At 42.4% G+C, this 25208-nt stretch overlaps 2 protein-coding genes across 4 annotated transcripts in view; one reads left to right on the top strand and one right to left on the bottom strand.

The window, feature by feature from the left end:
- The window catches only part of rasgrp3 (RAS guanyl releasing protein 3 (calcium and DAG-regulated)), a 51658-nt gene extending 49136 nt beyond the window's left edge, over window positions 1-2522 (top strand). For all 3 annotated transcript variants that reach the window (XM_037783103.1, XM_037783101.1, XM_037783102.1), the window contains exon 17: window positions 473-2522. In XM_037783103.1, coding sequence (XP_037639031.1) covers window positions 473-481 — 9 coding nt within the window. In that variant the 3' untranslated portion in view covers window positions 482-2522. The remainder of the gene's footprint in view (window positions 1-472) is intronic.
- A 3490-nt stretch (window positions 2523-6012) lies between these two features.
- LOC119495699 (B-cadherin-like) overlaps window positions 6013-25208 on the bottom strand; it is a 31005-nt gene continuing 11809 nt past the window's right edge. The window contains exons 7-18 of the mRNA XM_037782428.1: window positions 23501-23645; window positions 21738-21910; window positions 17152-17280; window positions 16333-16518; window positions 15923-16167; window positions 12829-12971; window positions 12576-12667; window positions 11470-11602; window positions 10754-10972; window positions 8707-8840; window positions 7398-7541; window positions 6013-7016 (exon numbers count right to left, since the gene is read on the bottom strand). Coding sequence (XP_037638356.1) covers window positions 6804-7016; window positions 7398-7541; window positions 8707-8840; window positions 10754-10972; window positions 11470-11602; window positions 12576-12667; window positions 12829-12971; window positions 15923-16167; window positions 16333-16518; window positions 17152-17280; window positions 21738-21910; window positions 23501-23645 — 1956 coding nt within the window. The 3' untranslated portion in view covers window positions 6013-6803. The remainder of the gene's footprint in view (window positions 7017-7397; window positions 7542-8706; window positions 8841-10753; window positions 10973-11469; window positions 11603-12575; window positions 12668-12828; window positions 12972-15922; window positions 16168-16332; window positions 16519-17151; window positions 17281-21737; window positions 21911-23500; window positions 23646-25208) is intronic.

Genomic DNA, 25208 nt, shown 5'->3' with positions numbered 1-25208 from the left:
ATGCAGTAACTTTTTTTTTGCCAAAACTTCAGTCAGTGTGACTGTGAAATAAATATCTGATACTGGACAGTGCAGGTCAGGATTCCTCAAAGTTTTTCTTGTAAGGGAATCAGGGATAAATTAATTATGGATATAAACAAGTAAACAACGAGTAATGGCAAATACATACAGCTTTTATTAGAAAATAATAAAAAGTGCAACTTCAGGACCCGCTGATTCAGTTCTCAAGATACAAGGCAGTGCAATATTTAACAAGAAATAAAATAAACCAACTTGTATTCAAGTTAAATGAACAGTGATTTAACCTGCTGCTTCTGTTCTCATTTTCAATATAAACGGTAGAGCAAAAATACAGAGATCAACCGCTTATAGTGATCTATCTATCGATGTAGTAGATGAATCGTTACACCCCTAGTAAAAATGTCATAATTTCAGATACAATTGACTTCATATCTCTACTGTTCCTCTCCAGGACAGCTGACTTGGTCACGTTGGTGAGGGCCAGTTCCAGGGGTCCAGAAAGCCCCTGGTGGCTGGGACCAGGAAGCTCTTCTCTCTGGGGGACGTGCTGGGTTGTCTGAGGTCCCCCTTCAGTGACTTGGAGTTATCATGTCCTCTCTAGACCTCAGCACAGGCGGAGCTACATCTGGATGCCATGTAGCTGCATGGAAGGACATAATGTGTGGTCTCTTGGAGACTTCACTCTTCTCTTGGAGAGTTCACAAAGATGAAGCAGATGAGCTCAGAGGATAATGGAACATGGGATGACACCTCCATCCTGTGCAGCATAATCGGCTGGGGATCAGTGGAGATTACTAAAACGTAACTTAGGTTGGAGTTTGATTCGGGATGTACATAACACTAGCACTTGAAAAAGAGAGAAGAAACATTTTTTAAACTTCCTAAAAGTGTGGAATGAAATTCAGTTGAGTGGATCAAAGCCAGCCAGTTACTCTACGTAAACCAGCTTTAAATTCCAGGCTGGGTACAGAATGTCAAAATAAAAGCCTGATCTGAAGAAAGCGACAAGCAAGTTCTCAATGATCACTTCCCAAGTTGAAATGATCAGATAAAGTGTGATGGATATGGGAGAGTGTGTACATTTTTGTATGGTGAGTTGCAAAAAAAGGGAAAGTCAAAATGAAAGTGAATGTTAAAGGCATCCAGCCCTTCTGAAGATGGACGATTCTGGAAAACCTTAGAATCTGTTAAATTATGTTTTTGAGTGTTCATTGCCAATGTTTTTATTTATTCCTACAGTATCTGCACCTGACAACTACAGTGTGGTTAAAGGTTCTATATTTGAAATTCAGAGCATTAATATAGCAGCAAACAACTATTGTCTATGTAAAGATATAGAGGAGTAATGTCTACCTGAGCAGAGAGTGAAGTCTCTCTTTGTGTGTTGTAATCAGAGCTTTGCTGTGCTTTGCTTACATAGCCAGCTGGCCTCACATGCATTTTAGTGCATACAAGTCTCTCTGTTGTGCCCCACTGGCTAGCTACAGTAATCGACGCATCGCACTGCGGTTACAGTTGATAATTGTATCCCGACCATGGATGTATAAAGAGAACTGGATGCAGCGTTGGAGGCGGGACCCCGTTCATTCCTATGAAAGTTGCTCAGAGGAGCATGAAGCCTAAATGGCTCGACTTCCATCTGGGAAAGTACCCGAATCTTCCGGTGATCTTCCGCATCCATTGGGCACATGGAAGATGCGCAGTAACGTCCGCTCGGTCACATGACGAAATTGGGATCAACGACTGGCGCTCTTCTTGGGGGCTTGGTCCCGGCGCACGGCGTCTTTGCAGAAACATAGTGCCCACTCTCCTCTAATATTTAAATGCAGACAATCACAAGCACTAATGTTACTAAACGTACCTTCAATAGTAGTGCCTCTCCAGTCAGCTGGCTCACAGGAAACTATTTTAATGTGACAGCTTGTGTCAGCGGTGAGAAGCTCTGCTCATGCTCCCACCCCCAACCTGTGATTGGACAGTTGATTGTTTTTCATTTTGGCATGGATGATGCGTTAAATCTCAAAAAAAAGAAAAAGCTCTCCTGCACCTCCTTATGAAAACTGTGATGATGCTTTGCATTTAGTATTGGCAGGTTTAAGCTGAACACTGAGATGTAATGCACCTCTTCAATTTGTTTTCTGTGTTGCGATTTCATTTGAATGTAGCATTGAAAAACAATTCATTCAGTTGTTAAAGACAAAAAGCTAAATAATTGTCCTTTTAACAAATGTTTTTCATTTAATTATGACAGGAAATGTTATTTTACTTTTTATTTAGGCATAATCGGGGTACAAAGATTACCTGTAGGTCTCTTTTGACATTTACAAAATCTTTTACAGATGGAATTAATTAATAATATGAATTTATATCAATAAAGCATAGTAAAGAATGTACACATGGAGTAAGAAAACAGAATGTGTGTGCTTATGCTTTAAAAAAACACCTCCACACCTCACTCAGAATAAAAAAATAAAAAAATAAAAAAATCTAATCATTTTGTGCATGAGAGTATTATTTTCTTCCAGTGGATTCAGGGCAACTCATGTCAGTCCCTGAATCACTGAATCAAGTCCAGGGCATGAAAGAAAATAAACAAAATGCAGTGCACTGCAAATGTGAGAAATACATGTGTGAAGCCCCTGCTCTCAGATTGAATATTGTACTGTCATACATGTGTTAAAGCAGCAGTGGGTAGAAATGGAGCAAATATGATTAAAACAAGTTATTTTCATAAAACGGTCACTATATCCTGACAGTAGTGCATGAGACAGGTAATCTGCCTATTTCTCGCCTCAGATGTTTTCAGAATCATCTTATAGTGTACTGTTTAGCTGTAAAATGAGAAAGTTTGTGACCCGGCAGCCATGTTGAGATCAGTTGAGGAAATACCAAGCACCGCCCACCAGCCAGAGCACAGCCAATAGGAACGCTCGCTCTCTCTCTGAAATGACCTGTGATTGGTCAAAGTCTCCCATTGTCATGTTATTGTTTGAATATGTGCAGTATCCCAACTTGAGAGAGATTGAAACATCCGCTCAAAGACTTTTAACTGGAATCCACTCAATGACAAACAGCTTTTCCTTTTTCCCTCCTTTGTTTTGTAGGCTGAGTGGAAAGTTCAGTTCATTTGGGAATTATTATTAGTCATTAGTCATTTAGGTGAAAAAACTTTTGAAATAGAAAAAAAAATACAGAAAAGAAAATATACACATTATTACAAAATAAGTATAAATAAGAACAAATTCATTTTTTGAGACTTTGCAAAATTCATTAATCCTTATTTAATTCAATACACACACTCATATTAAATGTCTCATGTTAAATGCAAATAAGCAAGTGCCCACTGCTGCCATAGCTTTTTCCTTAACATAAAGGTAATATGTATATGTGTATTATATTATTTGATTAAATTACTATTTTTAATTATTTATTTAAATACAAAGTATTTTATAATTACGTTTGAGTTAATATCAAATCACGCAGTCATTTCAAACAACATTTCCCATAAGCCCATGTACTTCTCATCACGTTTGTGACTGAATGTGAACCAGGATATACCCGCTGCCTCTCACCGTGTTATCTACCGGACATGCAAATGGACTCAAAACAAACTATCGGCAGAATTAAACAAGCGATCTTCTACAAATCAGAGTCAAAAGCTGCATCTCATTTCCAGATTTTTCGCCTCCTCGTCTCTTCGTCTCCTCGATCCTCCGGGTGTGACCCGGAAATCGATCTCAGCACTCCATCTCGAAGGACGTCCCAATTTCTAAAATGCATCTTGAGGAGCGAGGAGCGAGGAGGCTTGCTGGAGGAGCCATGAGCGAGGATACACCATTGTATCCTCCAGTGTGTCCTCCACGGAAGTTTATACCGACCAACACGCCCCCTTATTGAATATCAGTTATTGATTGGATGCTGAGCCGATCGGTTTGATCTGATACATGTAGACATCACTGGAGTTTTATTACGGATTGGAGACAGATCACAGATTAAAAATTTTACAGTTTAGTTGTTTTCTGATTCACCATCTACTTATAATCTGTATTAACTGTAGGTGTGAACAACAGACGGACCATGTTGATGGTAAAGTGTTCCAGCAGCAGAAGGACCTGCAGTATCTCTGCTTCACACACCACGGCTGAAGGAGTCTGTTACTGAAAGAGCTTTATAAAACCTGACAACGAACAGACCTCAATCAACTTTCTTCATTTATTAGAAAGAGTTTTCTTTTGATGATCTGTTATTTCCCCCATTAACTTTTATTAATGATACAGTTAAAGTCAAAGAGAGAAGGAGGGTCTGTCTTTTACACCTTTTACATCATTTATCCTCATTTCCATTCAGTCACATATGAGGCTGATAATTCCTGAGAGTCGGGTTTGATGTGAGTTACCTCATTTCAATTTTCCCTCAAACATTCAGACTAATACATAACTTCTAGTGTCAGAATATCAATAAATGCAAACGCTAATAATGAATAAATAATATAAAGTTATTGTGCCAGATGGTTCCTGGTCCTCTAAGCAGGACTCAGTCCACAGTAGAAATACAGACTGCAGCTGTTATTCTTGTGCAGGTGTTTGTTAAGCAGGTTACAGGTTACAGAGAGGAAACACTGCTGCTCTGCCACTGATAACTGTGTTTTTATTAGTATTAGTACAGTGCAGACATAAACAGCTGTTAAAGCCGACTGACAGCTGATCCAGCTGTGATCAGCTGCTGCTGTCATCAGAAACAGACGTCGCTTCACGTGACGCTTCAGAGGAGAAACAACGTCTCATATCTCTAAAAACATATTTCCTCTCTTCCTCTCTCCTCCTGTCTTTTCCTCGCCTCCTCCACTCGCATCTCACGTGGGCGGGACTAAGAGGCGAGGAGAGGAGTCGAGGACAGGAATCGAGCCGTATAAAATCGGAAATGGGAAAGGCCCTGAGAGTTTTGCTTTTCTAATGCTCCGGACGTAATTAGATTAATTAGTTCCCTCCGGTTTACTTCCTGAGCACTCAGCTTTGCTAGTGGACTTATTAATTTACAAATTACTTCCTGATTTATTAATTTTCTATTTATATTATTTTCTTAATTTATATTTATTTATACTTATAAAGCTTAATTAAGTCTAGTTTTCTCTTGGAACACTTGAATTTCAATATGCTGAAAGGTTATTATGGAATTTTTGACCAATGATGCCAAACACATTCTGCCTACTGAAGCTTTAAGTAAAGAAATACACAGCCATGGTGCTCATGCTCCCTAGAATAAGAGCTCAATGTAGTTATTACTATTACTATGAAGTTAGGACGATGATTGTTGGTAGCTGTTGTTGGTTTTGTTTAACCCATTTCATCCCAGATTTTTTTTACATGAAAATATCCAAATCATCTGTCCTTAGTAACTCTTTGAAATAATCAATCATTACGGCTGCCCAAGAGAGGTGGCCAGCTCTATGATATCGACCAGCTGACGGTGCCTGCCCGTGCCAGTGTCAAGGTAGATGATGAGGGTGATGGCGTCAGCGTGATGCAGGAGGATGAAGAAGATGTCAGTGTCTGGGGTCCTTACTACTGCCGACTTGAAGTCCAGCTTAACAGTATGATGTAGGTAGGGCACAACCTGGTCTGACAACCTGTTCCGTGACAAACACAAAACGGCGTTGCACGTCGTCAGTAAGGGCAGCTGGTTGAGTCGTCATCGATGCTGGCTAGCTGTCAGAGGGTTTTATAACCCACTTCCACTCCCCGCTGACTGGTTTGGGATGGCACTTAATATGGCAGACCCTCCATGTGAACGCTCAAATGGAGTGGAAGTGGGTAGAGAGATGGTGTAGGGGCCAGATTGGATTTGGGCCACAGTGAGGGTGTTAAACCGAAGAGGAGACCTCTCCTGCACTGCTTTTGTCATGACCGCTGCTTTACTGTACTCTACAGAGTTTAATGTGTTTTAGTGAAAAATAATTTCTATTGATGAAATAAAAGACCATTCACAAATCCATTATTGTATTAAGATAACTTTATAAAAAATTCCAAAATTAACAAAGCGTTCGCAATAAAGTACCATTGGAGGCAACGTTTAAAAGTGTTTTGACATTACAATGTGGTAAAGATGTCAACTGAACAGGAGATTTTCAAACATCTTAAAAAGCATTTATTTAGAACTCATTGACCCCCCCCCCCCCCCCCCTCAGAGGGTGATGTGCATTGGCTGGCAACGCAGATTCCCCCTTGATCATTTGTAATTTCATTCCTCAAACAGAGATACAAAACAATGAAATTTAACTGAAGCAGTAGTACAAACTATAAAAAAAAAAACAGAACAAATGTTAATAAGTACCATACATTGCCAATATTACACAAACGTTACAAGTGCAACTGCAATCATCTGTGTACATATCCAGTGTCGCCCAGTAAGCCATGACGCAGGCTGAAATATCTGCACAAAATCCATAAATCACCATTGAGACAGATGATGTGGCTCAATGACGAGAAAATAAACAAAAAGCATCTTTAGCCTAGAACTAAACAGGGATCTAAAAGACAGGCAGAGAGAGCTCAACCATTCAAAATGTAGAACTCATGTATAAAAAAAAAATAAACTCATCGTTTGGCTTCCGAGCAGTGGCTGTTAACTGCTAACCGGACTGCACTGACAACAATAAACCTCTGTGGGCCTACTGATGGCTGCTGTACTATACTTTCCCTGGGAAGCAGCCATTTATCAGTTCATGCTTACATCAATCTAACATTCACGCAGCCATATGTGTTATTATCTTTTCTTTGGTACAATTACAGCATGTCATCTTCTCCTCCTCCGTACATGTCGGCCAGCTTCTTGAAGCGGGGTCCCCACTCGGCGAGGTTGTCGTAGTCCTGGTCTCCGCTGCTCGACGAGTTCAGAGAAGAGAGGCTTCCCGCGTCGGAGCCGCCTCCCTCGTAGTCAAACACCAGCAGGGAGTCGTAGGGGGGTGCTGTCGGGTCGTTGTCGGCTGCCTTCAGGTTCTGGGAGAGGAGCAGAGGATATATGTTCTCATTTTACACAACTACAGTTTTTTTATATACAGCAGAATCAAGTCAGGAAACATGGAGAGAGAGGATGAGGCCACAAGTATCAAACCACATTAAAAAATAATAACTTGACAAATAACAAAATGGTGATTTCAATCATTTTAAAGCTTGTGTTGATCTTTAAGATAAGAAAATGCTCTAGATGCACTTTGAAATGCAGAATTTGGAATAATGAATGTGGCAACATGGGATCGTTGGTGATGTCACACAAATATATGCTTTAAACCACACTAATTTATAAAAGTAGTGATAAGTTACCTATTTTAACCATGTTAGATTTTAATGTTTGTATGAGCTCGTGAATGTTTGACTCACATCACCAATGAAGTTGCCGATTTCCTCTGGGTTGGCTGGGCGAGGCCGGTACTGAGGAGCCGGCATGAAGTTTGGCATCACGTCGTTTCTGAACACATCGGGCTTGTTATCCAGACCACGGTGGAGGACACCCAGGTCATAGTCCTGATGGCCAACACATGCACGGGTTTACACATAAGACACTGCAGCTTGCATTTCAACTAAAACATCCGTTTGTGCATTTATACAAGAAATGTAATTCATGTTTCTGTTGAGATTTTTCTATGAAACATGCAGTACTGTATTCTATTGTTAATCTACACACTGTCAAAATGTAATCCAGACTCCTCATGCAGACATTATAAGGCCTAAGTGGACTATGGTATATAATCACTAGTAGGGCTGGGCCATATAGTTTAAATTAAGATCACGATAATGAGGATATCTTTATGACGGCCACATCTATATCTACATCTACATCTATATATATATATATCATGATATGGAAAATGTATGGAAAATCACATATAGAATTGATGTCTGTTGCAATGAACTGTGTTTGACTGTTTACAGGCAGCATTACATTTACTCAAGTTACATTTACTTAAGTACACTTTTGAGGTACTTGTACTTTACTTAAGTATTTCCATTCATGCTCCTTCCTTCTTCTACTCTACATTTCAGAGTGAAACAAATGTTCTTTTTACTCCATACGTTTATCTGACGGATCGATATTTTACATTAAAATTAGTTTCACTTCTTATACCTAACACATTGAAAAGCTGCTTACAATGTTAATAATCCAGCAATATAAATAATGATACGCTGAGAGTTTATTATACAGTTAGTATATTTAGTTTACAGTGTGGTATTCTTCTTGGACGACTGTGCACCGTTATGCTTTGCATAGAAAAACTTAATTTGTTAGAAATTGGCTTGGAAGCACAGATTTATTCTTAAATTCTGGTCAAGATACAATTTCACTGCGATAGAGGATCCTATTGTACCATCACTACTGCACTCAACGTCCACTGGCTTTTCATCCAGAAAATGTGTTAGCAGAGGTGGTGCTTTCACTAAAACAACCATATGATCAGAGGAAGTGATGATCTACTGACGTCTGTATTCCCACTACCTTTAATGGAGAGCCTGACCAGCAGCGCTGCTCCACTGGGACTCTGGGAGACATGTCCCTCCATCATTTCCTAACTGGAAATGTAGCCGACGTTTTCTGTTACTGACTCTGATGTACCACCCCCATTATTTTAAGTATGCGTACCTGATTGAGCCTCGTCATAAAGAAATCAGTCCAAAACCTTTCTTAATTTACCTGATCGTCCTCCCCGCCTCCCTCTTCATCGTAGTAATAGATGTTGTCTCTGATATCTTCGTTCAGTAGTGGTTCATCCTTCGGCTTCAGTCCTCTTCTCCGTCTCGCTAACAGCAGCAGCAGCAGCACCAACACTGAACATACAGAGCACAAAGCTTAATACAACACACCGATGACTCCATCAGCACAAGTCCAACCGTCTCCTTCAGAGCAGAGACAGGAAAGTTAAAAGGTGAAGTGGTGAGAGTCCAGTCATTTAAAAATGAGACGTTCTATATGTTTCTTATTGTTAACAAAGAGCAAAACCAACAATGTATCTGGCAAGTATAGTCAGAGTGTATATCAGAGTCCGACATCTTCTTCCTTTGTGCCATAGAGCTCGATTGTTGTCCACAAGCTACTAAAAACACATCAATGAGCCTCACATGTTCCTTCATCACCATGAACACACTCTGTAGTTTATTGTGACTCCACCTCACATCCACTGTCCTGCTGCCACTAATACTCACTAGAGCACCACATGTGGATTCATCTGCCCAGGTTTACAATTACACCGTGGCTTTCAGGGGTGGGAGGTTACTGACTGTACACATGCACGCGCATAAATGAATGCGCACACCTACCTGCAAAAATAACATTTCAATTCATAAAGATAATATTTAGCCTGGGAGAACCAAGAGAGAGAAAATGTATTCATCGTTGCAATGGTGTTGTTTTTTTAATTGCTCACCGATGAGGCACATTAAAAATGCCAATGCACAGTGGACAGGTGGTTGGCGATGGTTTGCATTACTTTGTTAAACAGACCAGACCCCGCGGGCCACGGCAAAACACCACACACCATAAAGGACAGCAAAACACAGTTTGAGACTGTATTTATGTTATTTACCTAATTCATGTGCACTTCTTTCATTTCAGCTCAGTGAGAGTCTCTCTCAGTGAGAGTCATGTATGATGCTGCGTTTCACCGCGGCTGGAGCTCCGAGCAAAAGCCAATAAGAGTCATTTATTAATGTAATCGGCACAAAAGACGTAGAGAAAACGAAAATACACACTCAAGGTCATTTCATTCAGGTAACTCAGGCTAACTCAGGCTGCACCTCAGGAACAAACACTGGAGGACAATTCCCTCAAGACAGCGACAAGGCCAAAAAAGATTAAAGAGAGGGATTGTTATTTTGTAAAAAAATAATAAAGGAAACATTAAAGGTGTAGTGTGTAGGATTTGGTGGCATCTAGCAGTGAGCTTGCAGATTGCAACGAAATGAAAAAACATACTCATTAATATTATATTCCATTTCTGCCAATAGATGTCCCTAAATGATACACGCCGTCCCTTTAAAAGGAACAGCTTGGATGTAGGTATTTTTTTTTCTTAATGCAATGCAGAGCTATTCAATTGTCAAGCATACTGTATACATTGGATTGATTTTATTAACTATAATGTACTTAAAGTATGCACTGTGCAGCTGTAGTTGGGACTCGGTATCGGCAGATACTCAACACTAAATGACTCGATCGGGACATCCACACCACGTTTGAAACACATACAGGGAAATCTAAATCTATATAGAAAATAACACCAAAAATTACAATATTTTAGAGTTCCCCCTAAATTTCTCAAAAGAAGCTTTCTGAAGAGCTCATGTCTCTTTCGGGGAAGCGCCATAGGTCCCCTATATTATGAACTCAGAATCCGCCTCTGAAAATAGTACCCAACAAATGCACTATTTCACTTATCATCCATCAGTTGAGCTTGCCAAGCTAGCTCTAGCGACATAGTTCAATGAAACCCAAGTAACAAAAACATTACATAGCCCTTATACTGTAAATGTATAGCTTCTGGTTTTTGTACAGCAGTTTTGAGATCACTGGACCATCCAGAAGTTCTCTCACTGCCCACAGCATCCTACAGACCAAGTTAATGACTCTACCATCACACAGTTCATGACTTCTCTTTTGCATGCAAGCTATAATTTACATCCACAGGCCCGGGAACTACGATAAGCATCTTTACATCTATGAATGAAATAAATATCAGACTTACTGAGCAGCAACAGGATGCCTCCCAGTATTCCCAGGATTATAGGCAGTTCAGTGCCAGCTATCGCCCGATCTTTGCAGACCACGTTTTCCCCAGAGCAGTCACACACTTCAGCCTGGACGGTGCTGTCCTGCGCCAAGCCCTGGTTGTCTGAAACCCTCAGGACCACAGTGTACTCTCCCCTGGCTAGCTCAGTGTTCAAAGCCAGGATAATACCCGTTTCTGTAACAAAGAGGAAAAGAGTTTCCAACAATATTTTCATAGAAACACTCAAATTGGAACAAATTTTATGACTGCCTTTTCCCCAACAAATAATTCAAAGCATATCTTGGCAACAAACTAGCTTCCCTGTAATATGTTGCATGAGGGGCTCCCTCCCACTGAGGTGTTCTCCTCAGACATTGCTTACTCCCGCACTGTGTTGCCACCTCCCCAATAAACTCCAACCATCAAAACCTTACACCTAAACGGCAGCATCTCTGAACTAGGACCTGAAACTTATGTAATGTGTGGAGCTTACTTTGTGTGGTGCACAGCCTGGGAAGATGCACGCCCTGATATATGAACTTTGAACTTTTTATTTTTTTTAAACCTATTTTTTCCCCCTGGAATGACCAATGAGATTCTTCCTGGGACTGGATATTTGATTGGATGGTATTAGCTTGTGGCTTGCCATGTGTAAAAACAACTTCTAAGTTGTGTATTAATATTGTACGTACTGGAGCCGTTCATCCTAGCGGTCCAGTTGGTCTTCGAGATGCCCTGTAAATGGACGCTGTATGGAGCGGTATAGCCCGGTCCGTCTTTATCCATCACCGACAGCAGCCGAGGACCCGATTCCTTGTTACACACCTGTTAAAAACACAATATTAGACTCAAGTCTTTGTTTGCTCATGTTGCTGCACAACTTTGGCTTTTGTGGGATATATTTTGAATCACACCCATCACAGAATAAAAGTTCTGCAACCAAAAAATGTCAATTTTAAATTTAATTTGTATTAAAATTGCTCAGAAACATGACAACTACCTGTTTGGCTTGTTAACAGAGTAACACCTGTTAATGCCTAATGGGAATAATGTCTGTATATTGATGGGTTTTTTGTGGTGTTATATGCCGTACTCCACTATCTCCACGCTCATACCACATCTAACTAAAATGGCACTCTGAGAGCCGCAGACCTCCGCCAAGGTGCGTGACTTTGAAAACAGATCACAGCTCACAGCTGGCGGTACCGTGAGGTTGTCGGCCATTTATTAACACCGTGTGTTTCCGTGTAACGTATCAGCAGACTTGTTATGTCTGTATAACGTTACACTACGTTGTCTCTCATCCCGTCATCTACTGCTTTTTTCTTTCTCACCGCGGACGGACAGCAGCTCCCGCACACACATCCACATACATATCTCTCTGCTTGAAGGAGGAGGAAGAAGGCGCGGTCATGCGTCATCAACGCATCATGTGTTATACCCTGTGGTCTTAATGCTCCGGCTCATCGGAATCCTTAAAAAAAATCCTGAATCCGGATCATGGTCCGGATCGCCACCAAAATCTAATGAATTGTTCATCGTGTTACACTCCACCCCTCCCAAATATTTCATTTAAATCCACTGGGAATTTTTCGAGTAATCTTGCCAATAGACAGACAAACCAACGCATGTGAAAACATAACCTCCTTGGCGGAGGTAACAACAAGAAGGGCCACAATGGAAATAAGTCCTGTGACTTTTTTCTGTGTTATCCTTGATGTTCTTTTAACTGTACATGTACATTGGTGCTACAATTGTCAAATAAACGAAACTAAAAAAAAAAAAAAAGGAGACGCACTTTGACTGCTCGGTCCACGATGGTGGGTGCATTGTCATTGACATCTTCGAGCGCGATTATTAGAGTGCCGGTTCCTGTGGCTGGGACTTCATCTGGTGAGGTGACAGACAGACAAACATGAATCAGGAGAACAACTCAATCTGAGGGAAGCTAAAACATGACAGTAAGATAAAGTCCATTTTTTTTTTTGGCCCTAAAGCAGTGCAGAAAACCAGATGAGCGTGTACAAGTGCAAGTGTTGCCTCCTTCCTACCATTGTCATATGCAGCAATGAGTGCTGTGTATTTGTTGTCCTGGACGAAGAGGGACTCTCTGTCCATGAGACTTTTGACTTTAATCAGGCCCGTATTTTTGTCCACATTCAGCCAGCCGGCAGGGTCTCTAACCACTTTATACCTGGAAATAAACAAGATAACCACAGAAAGACGTAAATGCTTTGCAAGCGAGCAGATTACAACCATCATGCTTCACGACTGAACATTCACAGATCCGATCACTTGAATAACATTGTTGATATTTACTGTTCTTTGAGTTTTGCTTGGACATGGTGGCAATTTAAGATAGAAACATTTCAGATTTCGCTTTTTATTTGGCTAAATGCTCATGAAGCCATACTTAAACTAAAAAACGGAAACATTTAGGATTATGGTGGATGCAATTATTGAATAACAGTGATTACAGAATATCAACAGCTACTGATTGCAAAGGTCTGAATGTGAGCGGGATCAACATCTTACTCTTGTCCAACAAGAAACACACAACAGAACCATAAATCCATTTTAATATGTTGAAGCAAAGCAGATAGGGATGCTAATTTGGAAAAATATTGTTAACCGATAACCAACACTCGTTAACCGATTATTAACCGTTAACCGATGAGATTTGTGCCTCGCATGCAGCGGTGCGCCAGCTGCAGTGTATGAGCACAATAGACAACGTTGTACCCAGTTCACCCGTACGGGATCGAATGCTGCGTTCACCGTCTCCAGTTCATGGACCAGGAGCGTTAACTAAGCAGATAGGTAACTTAGATGCTTCGTGTAGTGTCGCGGACATGCAACCACTTTCTCAGTAAAAGTCACCACGCACATTTAGTTTAGTTTAGCAGGTTGTCCGCTGTGTGTCTGCCCGGCGTAACGATACTCTGTCTGCCCGGATTAACGATAGTCTGACAAACAGTGTGTGTGTTTGTGCTATGTTAGCAGCTCAAGCGTTGCTGGTGGCTTCGTGCTCCCCGTAGTCACACACATACGGTCTGATAGCACGGCGAAACTTCAGCGAGTTTCCGACAGACCGTGTGTGTGTGTGTGGCGTTATAGCTGTGAACGTAAGTGTAGCAGACAGTGTGTGTACAGTTTATTTGTCGGTGAATAAATGCTACGAGGCTTCAACTCCTCCGCTCAAGCGAGCTATAGACGGGATCCAACTTCCTGTATCTGTAACTCTGGCTCAGACTCTCTTAAGGTGGACCAGCTTTTCTCCTTAAAGTTTTTTTTTTCTCAGCTTTTTATTAATAATTAATATTTCTTTTAACCGTTTTAACCGATAGCGTTAATCGGTTAAAATACTTAATGTCGGTTAAAGCTGCAGTGCGTAGAAATCCGGAAAACGCAAAATCCTGCATCCCCTCGAGCTGCTCTCTCCTCTCTCTCCTCTCTCCGCTCTCCCCTCTCTGTCCGAAGCCCCTCCCCCCACACGAGAACAGGCATATGCACGCGCTTCATACGTGCTCGCTACATCTGAGGAGGCTACCGCAGCGAGCTACACATTACCTTCTAACGACATCAACAGTTTGGACTGTCTTTTTGAAAGTCTGTCTTTCTTTTTTTGGGTTGTTTTGAGGTGTAGGCAGTTGCTGCCAATGCTGGAATAGCAAGCTTTCCAGTAGGTTGTTCCGCCATTGACCGAGGCTTTCACTATCTGCAGAGACCAGACGTGAACGCGCATCTCCTTTTGTGGAACAGCCAATAGGAACGCTCTCTCTGAAATGACCTGTGATTGGTCAAAGTCTGCCGTCACGGGCAAGATTTTCTAAAGCCTGTAAACAGAGCCATGAGGAGGTGCAGAGGTGTAGTTTTCTCTCAGATCACTTGAATTACAATATGCTGAAAGGTTATTATGGAATTTTTGCCAAATTATGCCAAAATATTGTTGCCTACTGCCACTTTAACGGTTAAACGGTTAATTACTAACATCCCTAAAATCAACTTACACAAAAACTCTAATGGATTTATTGACTTTCGCAAGACACAAGTTAACATGTAGTAAATCCTGTCTGCACTTCAATTTCTACTACTTTATACTATTTAACATTAATTGCATCAACACGTTAAACTGTCCTAACCCGCAAGAGGTTTCGAGCACCTCTTCTTCCCCACCATCTACATGGTTGATCGTCTGGAGCTGAAAGATGAGACCTGTATGGTATCAAAGTGTTGACGTAGGATGTGCTGGAAATTACATGTTGGAGGACTTGTAGCCTCTACATTAGCTTTATGACATTCACTAAAATCTCAGCTACTCTTACATTTTATCAGTAATACGGTCAACATCGGCAGACGTTTTGGTGATGAATGCACTCTTTGTTGTATTGAGTCAGATCAGTCTCAATAATAATGAATGCACACAGAAAGATTCACAAATGTACCTTGTGATTTATATATAAATGACTCTCCATAAAAATATGTCTCAATGCACACAAAAATAGTCATTGTATATAAATGTAAAGAAAAAAAAAAATCCACATAAAAAATAAGGTTCACAAATATGTTTTTGATGCACACAAATATTTCTTGTTTTAAATAAATGTAATAGAAATCTACAAATAGATGTATTTAGTAGTGTTCTATTTATATACAAACTGCTGTCATGTGTGAACTTCACTGCATCTGTGTGGGTTTTATGAGACTCCCCTGACGTGCACCGATCCGCAAATGCATATTTGCAACAGGAAATTATCTGTAGCCAATCAGAGGTCTCCCTCCTTCTCAGCCAGTCACGTGGGTGTGTCCCCATGAAGGTATGATTTACGTCATGCACGGAGTAAACACGGAAACTACAACTAGCTTTGGTGAAGTGGTGTTGAAACAATCAGACGTGGACAGATATGTCTGTAAAGATCCTCAAAAGAATCCAAACATGGTATACAGCAACTGGACTGAAGGTTTCATCCCTGTGTGTGAATCCTTTTGTGTGCATTCATTAATATTGAGACTGATCTGACTCCATATTGTTGCCCTTCTGAGGTTTCGAGAATCAAAGGTGTCACCTAAATTTTCTTTAGCAGTGATAACCTTGTGTTTAAATACATATTCAAAATCACAAGGTACATCAGAGTTTGAGCTTACATGACTGTCTGTTTGCGTGCAGTGTCTGGGTCAGAGGCAATGTACTGCACCACAGAACTGTCGACGGCAAGGTTCTCCGGTTTTGACACTTTCTTCTGTAATGGTTCAAAGATTGGAGCTTCGTTGACGTCCTGCACAGTCACCACGACTGTGGCGGTGGCAGTGGGCAGTGGAGTAGCAAAAGGAATCTCATTCTCCACCGTAATCAACAGAGTGTGCGTGGTGCTCCTCTCAAAGTCAAGACCCTGGTTGGATGGAAGGAAAAGCACAGCAGCACAACTTATCAGACAAATGTCTCACTCGATTGTTGTCTAATAAACTAACAATCCATAAAATAAAGCCAACATTTATTGACAGATATCTCACAACTATAATATGGCTTATTTGAGAATTCTTTGTTAACTTCCTACCTTGGCAGTAGAAAGGATTCCTTCCTGTTTGTTACTTGCTGCTTTCACGGTGAAAAGTTTTCCAGGATCGCCACCGACAATCGTGAACTTGGCATTCCAGGCTGGGGAGTGTACCTCGTCACCATCGGTTACCGACATCGTAAGGATTCGAGCGTCCACTTTATTTTCTGCAACTGTTGCCACATACTTGGAGAATGCAACAGGTGAGATAAAAAGTGAAACAAAAAGAGAACATGAGGATTGTTGTCGGTTGTAAACAAGAATTATTATATTTTTTAAGCCTCAACTTAACTATGATCTGCATCATCATGTAGTTTAGTTCATTACTTCCCTGTACAGCTACGGGACTCTAAGTTTAATTATAGTTGACTAACTTTAAGCTAAAAAGTGCATAAAACTTGCCTTCCAATATCAAATAGATTGTTTTTAATGTAAAATGTGTCATCACATGTATTGCTTAAGATGCAAAGATTCAACATGTCAAAAAATTTCCAGGACCAAAACTGAGATCCAATCTATTGAACAGAGTAAAATGAAAAAGGAGAATCTTTGTAGCTTTCAACATCACCAACAATGATTATGGTGAGCTACCTTCTCCAGCAGACCTGTTGTTGCTTTAAAGCCACTACTTAAATAATGACAACAGCACTGACTATAGTTGTTATTACAGCCCCATAGACACTGCTTCAGCATTGTGAGAACTCCGAAGCTCAACAGATGTGCTGTGCCTAGTTATGGTTGCTCTGATTGGTTGCTAGGCTCCTCTGGGGAGGTGTTTGGCTAACAGTACATTTCCAGTCATAAGTGTGTTGTACTTACGGAAGGCTGAGTGAAGACCGGAGCATTGTCGTTGCTATCTGTGACAGTAAGGATTACTTTCGCTTCTCCAGCCAACCCTCTTCCCTTCATGTCTTGTGCTACTACCAGCAGGGTGTACTTTGGGTATTTCTGTTAGAAGAGACACACAACGAGTTTAACTCCTCAGCAGGAAGGCTTCAGCATGTTGCGGTCATTTTACAGACTCAGTTGTAGCAGAATCGATTCAGAAAAACAGCTGCAAAAATAATGACATTAGTCACATTAGCCTCGGCTGGTGGGATGTTACATGGCACCTTCTCAAGTCATGTTCCTTGGATATTATCTTCAACTGAGAGCAGTTAGAAGCAAGTGTGCTTTGGAGGTGGCTGCAGACAGTGATATGGAAGTCGGACCTACTGACGCTGGACAGTTTCTCAGTGGTTGCACAATAAATGGCATCATACAATAATGTAAATAAAGAAATCATAATGAAATCAATATGACCCTAACCTGTGATGCTAACTGCTAGTGTACGTTCCATAGCAACCACCGTTCCATAGCAACCGCCTTGGTATGTGTAGTCAGTGAACATTATTTATTTATAAAAAACTATATAAAAATAGTAACTTTTATATTGCCATATTTAATGAGCGTTTTGTAAAAGCAATAGCTCACTTCAGTCCAGCTAAGGGACGTTGGGCGGAGAGACACAAACAGCAGCGGGCAGAGAGGGCAGGAAACTGGGAAGAGGGAGAGGGCTCCGTCTTATCTCTTTAGAAACTAACAGTATAATATTTTTGTGCTACAGTCGCTTCATATCCAGGTCAATTCACAAACCTGTGAGAAAAGCGAGGATCTTTGCACTTACCCGATAATGTCAGCAAAACCATTATAACAAAAAGCACCGGGTAAATGTCAACAATGAAGCAAGCAATGCTGATCACAGATTCAGGATTATCATTCACTGAAGGGAAAACAGTCCTCTGCAACTACACAGGAGTGTCGCACAGTAATGACGCAGCAAACTAGGGCTGTTGATCAACAGGGAATATTTGAAGCTGGGGGGTGGCTCAACCTCAACCTGCAGCGTGCGTGGGACAGCTTTAACCAGAGGAGCACTTTAAACTCTGTTAGTAGGCAGCCCGGACAGTTCCCACACGCCCCTGTGTGCTCATATACTTTAAGCTGTTAAGACTTTTTTGCTTGCTTGTTAACAAGTAGAAAATTGAATAAGTCCAGTTGTTTTAACGAGATGTTTTTACAGCAATATAAAATAGATAATAGAGAGGGAATTATGACCTGTTTAACTTCCTAACTATAGCTCTAAGCAGCTCATAATACCTCATCCCTCTGTGTGTGCGAGTGTAGACGTACCTCAAAGAACAAAGATAGTAGGTATTCCACGTATTCCTCATGCACCGATTGTTTTCTTCTTTCTGGAGGCGGGCCTTATGTGCAAGGGCCACCATGACGCGCAAAATCTGTCAATCTCTAATGGGCCTTTCACACAGAACGTGAAAATGGCACCACTGCGCTCCGAAACATGTTATTTCCAGTGGCTTGCACGGCACAACAACGGCTTTTTGGTGCGCCGAGCGAAGCACAAGCGGCCAAAGTTCAAGCACTGATGGCAAGTGCAGAACAAACCGCGTTCTGTGTGAAAGGCTCATAAGACAGTTTTGACAGATTCCCTCAGAGATATTAACGTTGCATATTATTTATATAGGATTCCCTTAAAGAAACGTCAAGTTGTTCTACAAACTATTTCAAGCTGGGTGGCTCGTTGTACAGTTTCTTCTGCATGGGAATGTTTGTTTCCATTTTCCGCCTATGCTAACTGATTTCCTGAATCTGTGGTGTTACATCAATGTCTGTCACATATTTCATGATTTCCAGATAATAATAATAATAATAATAAATTCAACTTATATAGCGCTTTTAAAGAACTCAAAGACGCTTTACACTATCGGGGGGAAAAACGGTGTGAGACAAACAGGAGACAACGATACACACAGGCGCACTCTCATACATACACACGGACAAATGGGTAAGGGGAGGGGGGGGCTAGGAGTAGGCAGAGGATAAAAGATGGGTCTTGAGGCGGGACTGGAATAGGGTGAGGGAATCGGAGTCTCTGATGAGTTTTGGGAGGGAGTTCCAAAGCTTGGGAGCTGCTCTGGAGAATGCTCTGTCCCCAAAGCTGCGGAGGTTGGACTTGGGGGTGGAAAGTAGACCAGCTGAGGTGGATCTGAGGGACCGTGGAGGTTGGTAGGGGGAGAGGATGGAGGTCTTTGAGGACTGGGGTGATGTGATGCCAGGATTTGGTGTGAGTGAGGAGTCGGGCAGCTGCATTCTGGACCAGTTGGAGTTTATTGATGGAGGTGGTGCTGATGCCGTAGAGGAGAGAGTTGCAGTAATCAAGGCGGGAGGACATGAAGGCGTGGATGAGCTTCTCGGCAGCAGGGGGTGTGAGGGAGGGTCGGATCTTTGCAATATTGCGTAGGTGGAAGAAGGATATTTTGACAAGTTGGCGGATGTAGGGCTCAAGGGAGAGGGTGGGGTCAAGTGTCAAGCCAAGGTTGCGTGCCTGGGGGGAGGGGGAAACAGAGGTGCCATCAATGGTGAGTGTGAGGTTGTTGATTTTTTCTGAGGGTGGATTTGGAGCCGATGAGGAGGAGTTCTGTTTTGTCACTGTTTAGTTTAAGAAAATTCTGTTACATCCAGGTTTTAATTGCAGAGAGGCAGGAGTTGATGTGGGAGAGTGGTGGGTTGTGGGGGGTGTTGGTGCTGAGGTAGATCTGAATGTCATCGGCGTAGCAGTGGGAGTCCAGGTTGAAATGGCGGAGGATCTGACCGAGGGGGAATATGTAGATTATGAAAAGGAGTGGACCGAGTACAGAGCCTTGGGGGACACCTTGTGTGACTGTGGATGTGGCAGAGGAGTTGTTGTGAAGGGAGATGAAATGAGATCTGTTGGTGAGGTAGGACTGGAGCCAGCTGAGTGCAGTACCTTCGATACTGATGTCTTGGAGTCTGGTGAGAAAAATGTTGTGACTCACGGTATCGAAGGCTGCACTTAGGTCCAGGAGGATGAGGATGTTGAGGGCTCTGGTGTCAGCAGAGGTGAGGAGGTGATTGAGGACTTGGAGGAGTGCAGTTTCTGTGCTGTGGAGGGGGCAAAAACCGGATTGGAGGGGTTCAAACAAGTTGTCGGAATGCAGGTGGGATTGGAGCTGTGTGGAGACGAGGCGTTTGAGGGTTTTAGAGAGGAAGGGGAGGTTGGAGATGGCGGTAGTGATTGAGACAGGAGGGGTCCAGACCAGGTTTCTTGAGTGTGGGGGTGACAGCAGCAGTTTTGAAGTCTGAGGGGACAGTTCCATGGGACAGTGAGGAGTTGAAGAGGTCAGTGAGGTAGGGGCATAGAACAGGGAGGCAGGACTTCAGCAGGGGAGTGGGGATGGGGTCGAGGGAGCAGGTGGTGGGTTTGGATGTGCCGATGAGTTTGGCAATGGTTGCTGAGTCAACTGCGTCGAACCGGGAGAGGCGGCACTGGGGGGGAGGGGTCAGGGGGTCCAGAGGGATGGAGAGAAAAGGGGCCGGTGTGGTTGCTGCTGGGTCAGACACAGGGAGCAGTGAGTTGTTGATGGTGGTGATTTTGTCAGTGAAGAACTGGAGGAATGAGTTGCAAAGATCGGGTGAGGGGTCAGAGGCTTGGCACGAGGCTTGAGGAGAGAATTGACAGTGGAGAAGAGGGTTCGGGGGTTACGGGTGGGGTCATTGATGATGGTGGAGAAGTAGTCAGATTTGGCAGCAGTGATGGCATCTTTGTAGGTGATGAGGTGAGATTTATAGGCTTTGAGGTGAACAGTGAGTGATGATTTTCTCCAGAGGCGTTCAAGTTGGCGGCCGGTCTGTTTGAGTTTTCTGAGGTGGGGTGTGAACCAGGGGGAGGAGGTGTTGAATTAAACATTTTTGGTTCTCAGGGGGGCCAGTGAGTTCAGGGAGGCAGACAGGGTGGAGTTGAGGTGGTTGGTGAGATCATCAGGTGAGGTGGGGGGTGGGTCCAGGTGGAGGGCAGTAGATAGCAGGTCGGAGAGATGGAGGGGATCGATGGACTTAGTGTTGCGGAATGATATGAGTTGCAGACAGGGTGGTGGGGAAGGGATTGTGAATTGGATGAGTTTGTGATCAGATAGGGGGATGGGTAGATGTTGAGAACCGGGGGGGTGGGGGGGGTGCTTGGTTGAGGGAGAAGAAGCCATTGGGTTGTGGCCAGGTTTCAGTGAGCAGGAGGAAACAAAACAAAACGAGAAGAAAGACAGCTGACAGTGGGAGAAGCGGCAGTCAGGCGACGCCAGCAGTGCCCGCCCACCGTACACTCGCGGAGGCCGCGAATTGATCTTTCCACCCCTACCTGTCAAGATCAGCCAATAGCAGGGAACTAATGCAACATATCTACTATTATACCTTTTTCCTACGTAGATCACTTTATGTTCAAATAACAAACAAACAAACCACATTCTCAGTCAGTCTTGGTGCAGAGGTTTGGTCTGCACCAGAGCTTGCATGAAAGAAAGACAAGTGAAATAGGTATTTAGAACTCTGACCTCTCTGTCGAGCCCAACGGCATTGACTCTGATGGCTCCAGTGACTGGGTTGATGATAAACAGGTTGTCAGCGGGCAACTTTGGATCCTGGTCCATAAGACGGTAAAGGATATCTGAGTTGTCATTATTCGGCTCGTCAATATCCGTGGCCACAACCTGAATCACCGGATCATCTGGAGAGAGGAAAATCAGAAGGGAAAATTAAAGCTAGGGTTGGAAATCTTGAGAAACTAGCAAGAGTACGTTGGATTTTAAAAATTATCCAACAGAAAAACCCAGTGTTGCCAACTCTTTTCCAATTTCAGTAGCTAGCAGCACGAGCTCCAGAAGTCGGTAAGTCTAGTGAGATTGTCGCAAAGTCAGCAACATTATCATTATGAACCTAAACAACGAACATGGCTATTATTAGTACTCACAGCTGTCAAGCTAGCTAAATAGATAAAAATTATTTTGGAGAAGACTACCAACCCTCGCTTAAGTACAGAGGTTTCTCAAAGTATTCAGAGTAGGGCTGGGCAATTAGTCAAATTTTATTTTCAGTTACAATTTTGGCTTCCAACAATTAATAAAACAAGATAATTGAGATAAAACAATTATTATGCCGCATTCCGTTTTGCAATGATGGTCTTGTTTTGTCTTTTGTTATAAATCCAGCACACCCCTTTCCTTTACAGCGGTGTGTTTTTGAACCAGAAAGGACAGAACGGCTGCTATCCGGCGCTGGCTGGCCTTCACCGGGCGCTTTTCTCGGTGGCGGCGCGCCAAGACCGGGTTTAGGTTGGCTTGGAAAGGCCCGGGGCGAAGGTGGCTCCGGCCGTGAGCTTTACAGCAGGCCGCGCCCAGACCTCGCCGCTTCCCGGAGCCGTGGACTCGCTGCGCCCTTTCTTCATGCGGGGAGGGACATCCCGGCACGACTGACCAGTGCTGCAGGAAATGTTGGCAACCAGCCCGACCCCGTCTCATTTACCATGCTTTGTGGGTGTGACTTTTGCCGCGTCATCACAATTCATATCTATACAACCAAATGTGTTTATGATTAAATTGTTTATTTGAGCACAAAATTGTCTGAGCAGGGCAAAAGCTGGGCAAAACAGGGCTAAGAGTATGCTAGTTTTCTTTCCAACCTAACACTGCACCTGGTGATTGTGGTGTTCTTGGAGTGTCAGTCAGTTAAGTCATTTTGTAGTCTTCTCATACCACATATAGTGGACTAAAATGACCAAAAATATAAAAAGCAGTGTACAATCTATGATCACTAACTAAGGCTAACTACTATAATGCGTTGCGTGCACAGAAAACAATGGTAGATTTGGACAGTGTCCAGAGTTGTTTTTGATTTTGTCATCTGATACCAGCTTTAGCTTAATTAGTGTGCTGCTCACTTCAGTGGCGTACTGAATGTTGAATGTTTTACATCTTTATTCTTCTGGACACAACATTGGCAACTGCCCATATCCATATGCTTTCACCTGTAAACTTTGTTCAAACTTTTGTTAAGCGTTTTCTCTCTTATGTCCAGCTATTGGACACCTAGAATGGAGGATCATCAAAGTGAGAAGACTTTTTAAAAAAAATTAGGACTGGCACATCCACTGTGCAGTATTTCCCCGATGTGTTGCAACAGGTCCTGGATTTTACTATATCAAAGCTTTAGGTCAAACTGTAGAAGTTCAAATTTACTCTTTTGTCTTTTAAAAGTGAAACATACTGTTGAACACTAACAGACATATTTTTCAGGCTTAAATGAGATCCAATGACAGTACCGATATCCGAAGACTCAAGAACTTCTCCCACGTAGGTGCTTTGAGAGAAAGTAGGATTGTTGTCGTTCTGGTCAATTACTTTCACTATAATATCCATGGGCGCCTCGGCATTTGCTGCACCATCTTCAGCAGCATGTGCTTGAAACTGCATACGACAAACACATTTGCATTATAACACTGTACATGCAAGAATAATCCATGTAGATGCTTTCATTCTGTAACACAGGTGACGCCCACACATTCCTGCCACTAATTTCCAACTTTAATAACTGATCTACAGGTGTTGGTAAGGACCCAAGCCAGTCACACTATATTAGTATAGTAATAGGGGTGTAACGATTCATCTACTACATCGATTTATCATGATATCAATGTGCACGGAGCATCAGCCTCACGTATCCAGCCGGAGAGCAGACGGTCCGCGAGGCAAATTATCACGGGTGTAGAGTAAAAAAACAAAACAGAAATAGTTAATAAAAAAAAAAAAAAAAATTTTTTTTAAATGTTTTTCCGTATGTTTTCATGTATGAAAAGACCCCAAATGAACACTGTAGGTGGACTACTTGATTACTATAAGCAGATTATTTATCAGCTTTTGTATTGCCATGATTAGTGTCAGCTTTTTGATTGGTTGATCACTGTATTATTGCTCTACCGTTTATATTGAAAATGCGAACAGAAGCAGCAGGTTAAACCCCTGTTCATTTAAAGGGACTATTTGTAACTTTTTAAGTGTATAAATGTAGCGGGTCGCCACACATGCACGCTCGCATATGCGCGTTCGCGTGTGGCCGCTGCCTCTCCTCCTCTGCCTGCCTGCCTTCACTCAGAGAGCGTGCGCGTTCTCAGCTCGCTCCACCTCTAGACATGAACGCGCGCTCACGCCACACTGCAGAAGAGTTAGTTTAGCTCTGAGAATATCTAGTGAATGTACAGGGGACGTTTGTGCAGAAATAAATGCTGCAGCTCCTTCAGACCAACAGAGGTTTCCCGTGTCTTGTGAAGTGACGGAGCTCCTCAGCTAGTAACGTTATCGTCTCGTTACCGACCGGGTGCCTGTGTCTCCCTGCTCTCTCCGGCTGCGGGCGGAGAGAGCAGGGAGACACGCTACAGAGCCTCGCTGCATCAGCCTGCGCTGAGGCAGTAAAAGCCAACACTAAGATCAGATCTAAATCATGTTCATCGAGAGATCTTCGTCTGGTCAACTAACATTACTGCCAAGCAGCTGAAATATAGAGTGATATTGTGGTTTTAGCTGATGTGTGTCGCCTCACTGTTTTGAGCGATGCTCGTTCATGTCTATGTAGAGCGAGCAAGCGCGAGCTCGACGCTGACTTTCGTTGATTTCTCGGCCACAGGTGTCGCTGTTAAGTATTTCTGAAAGTTACAAATAGTCCCTTTAACTTGAATAGAAGTTGGTTTATTAATTTTTTTGTTAAATATTGCACTGCCTTGTATCTTGAGAACTGAATCAGCAGGTCCTACAGTTGCAGTTTTTATTATTTTCCAATAAAAGGTGTATGTATTAGCCATTAATCGTTGTTTACTTGTTTATATTCATAATTTAGCCCTGATTCCCTTACAAGAAAAACTTTGTGGAATCCTGACCTGCACTGTCCAGTATCAGATATTTATTTCACAGTCACACTGATTGAATTTTCGGCAAAAAAAGTAACTGTATCGATTTCAAATCATTGAATCGTATTGT

Source organism: Sebastes umbrosus, chromosome 10 (genome assembly GCF_015220745.1).
Source record: "Sebastes umbrosus isolate fSebUmb1 chromosome 10, fSebUmb1.pri, whole genome shotgun sequence".
Classification (NCBI taxonomy): Eukaryota; Metazoa; Chordata; class Actinopteri; order Perciformes; family Sebastidae; genus Sebastes; species Sebastes umbrosus.
The sequence above is the reverse complement of the archived record's forward strand: the minus strand, read 5'-3'. Positions and strand labels throughout refer to the sequence as shown.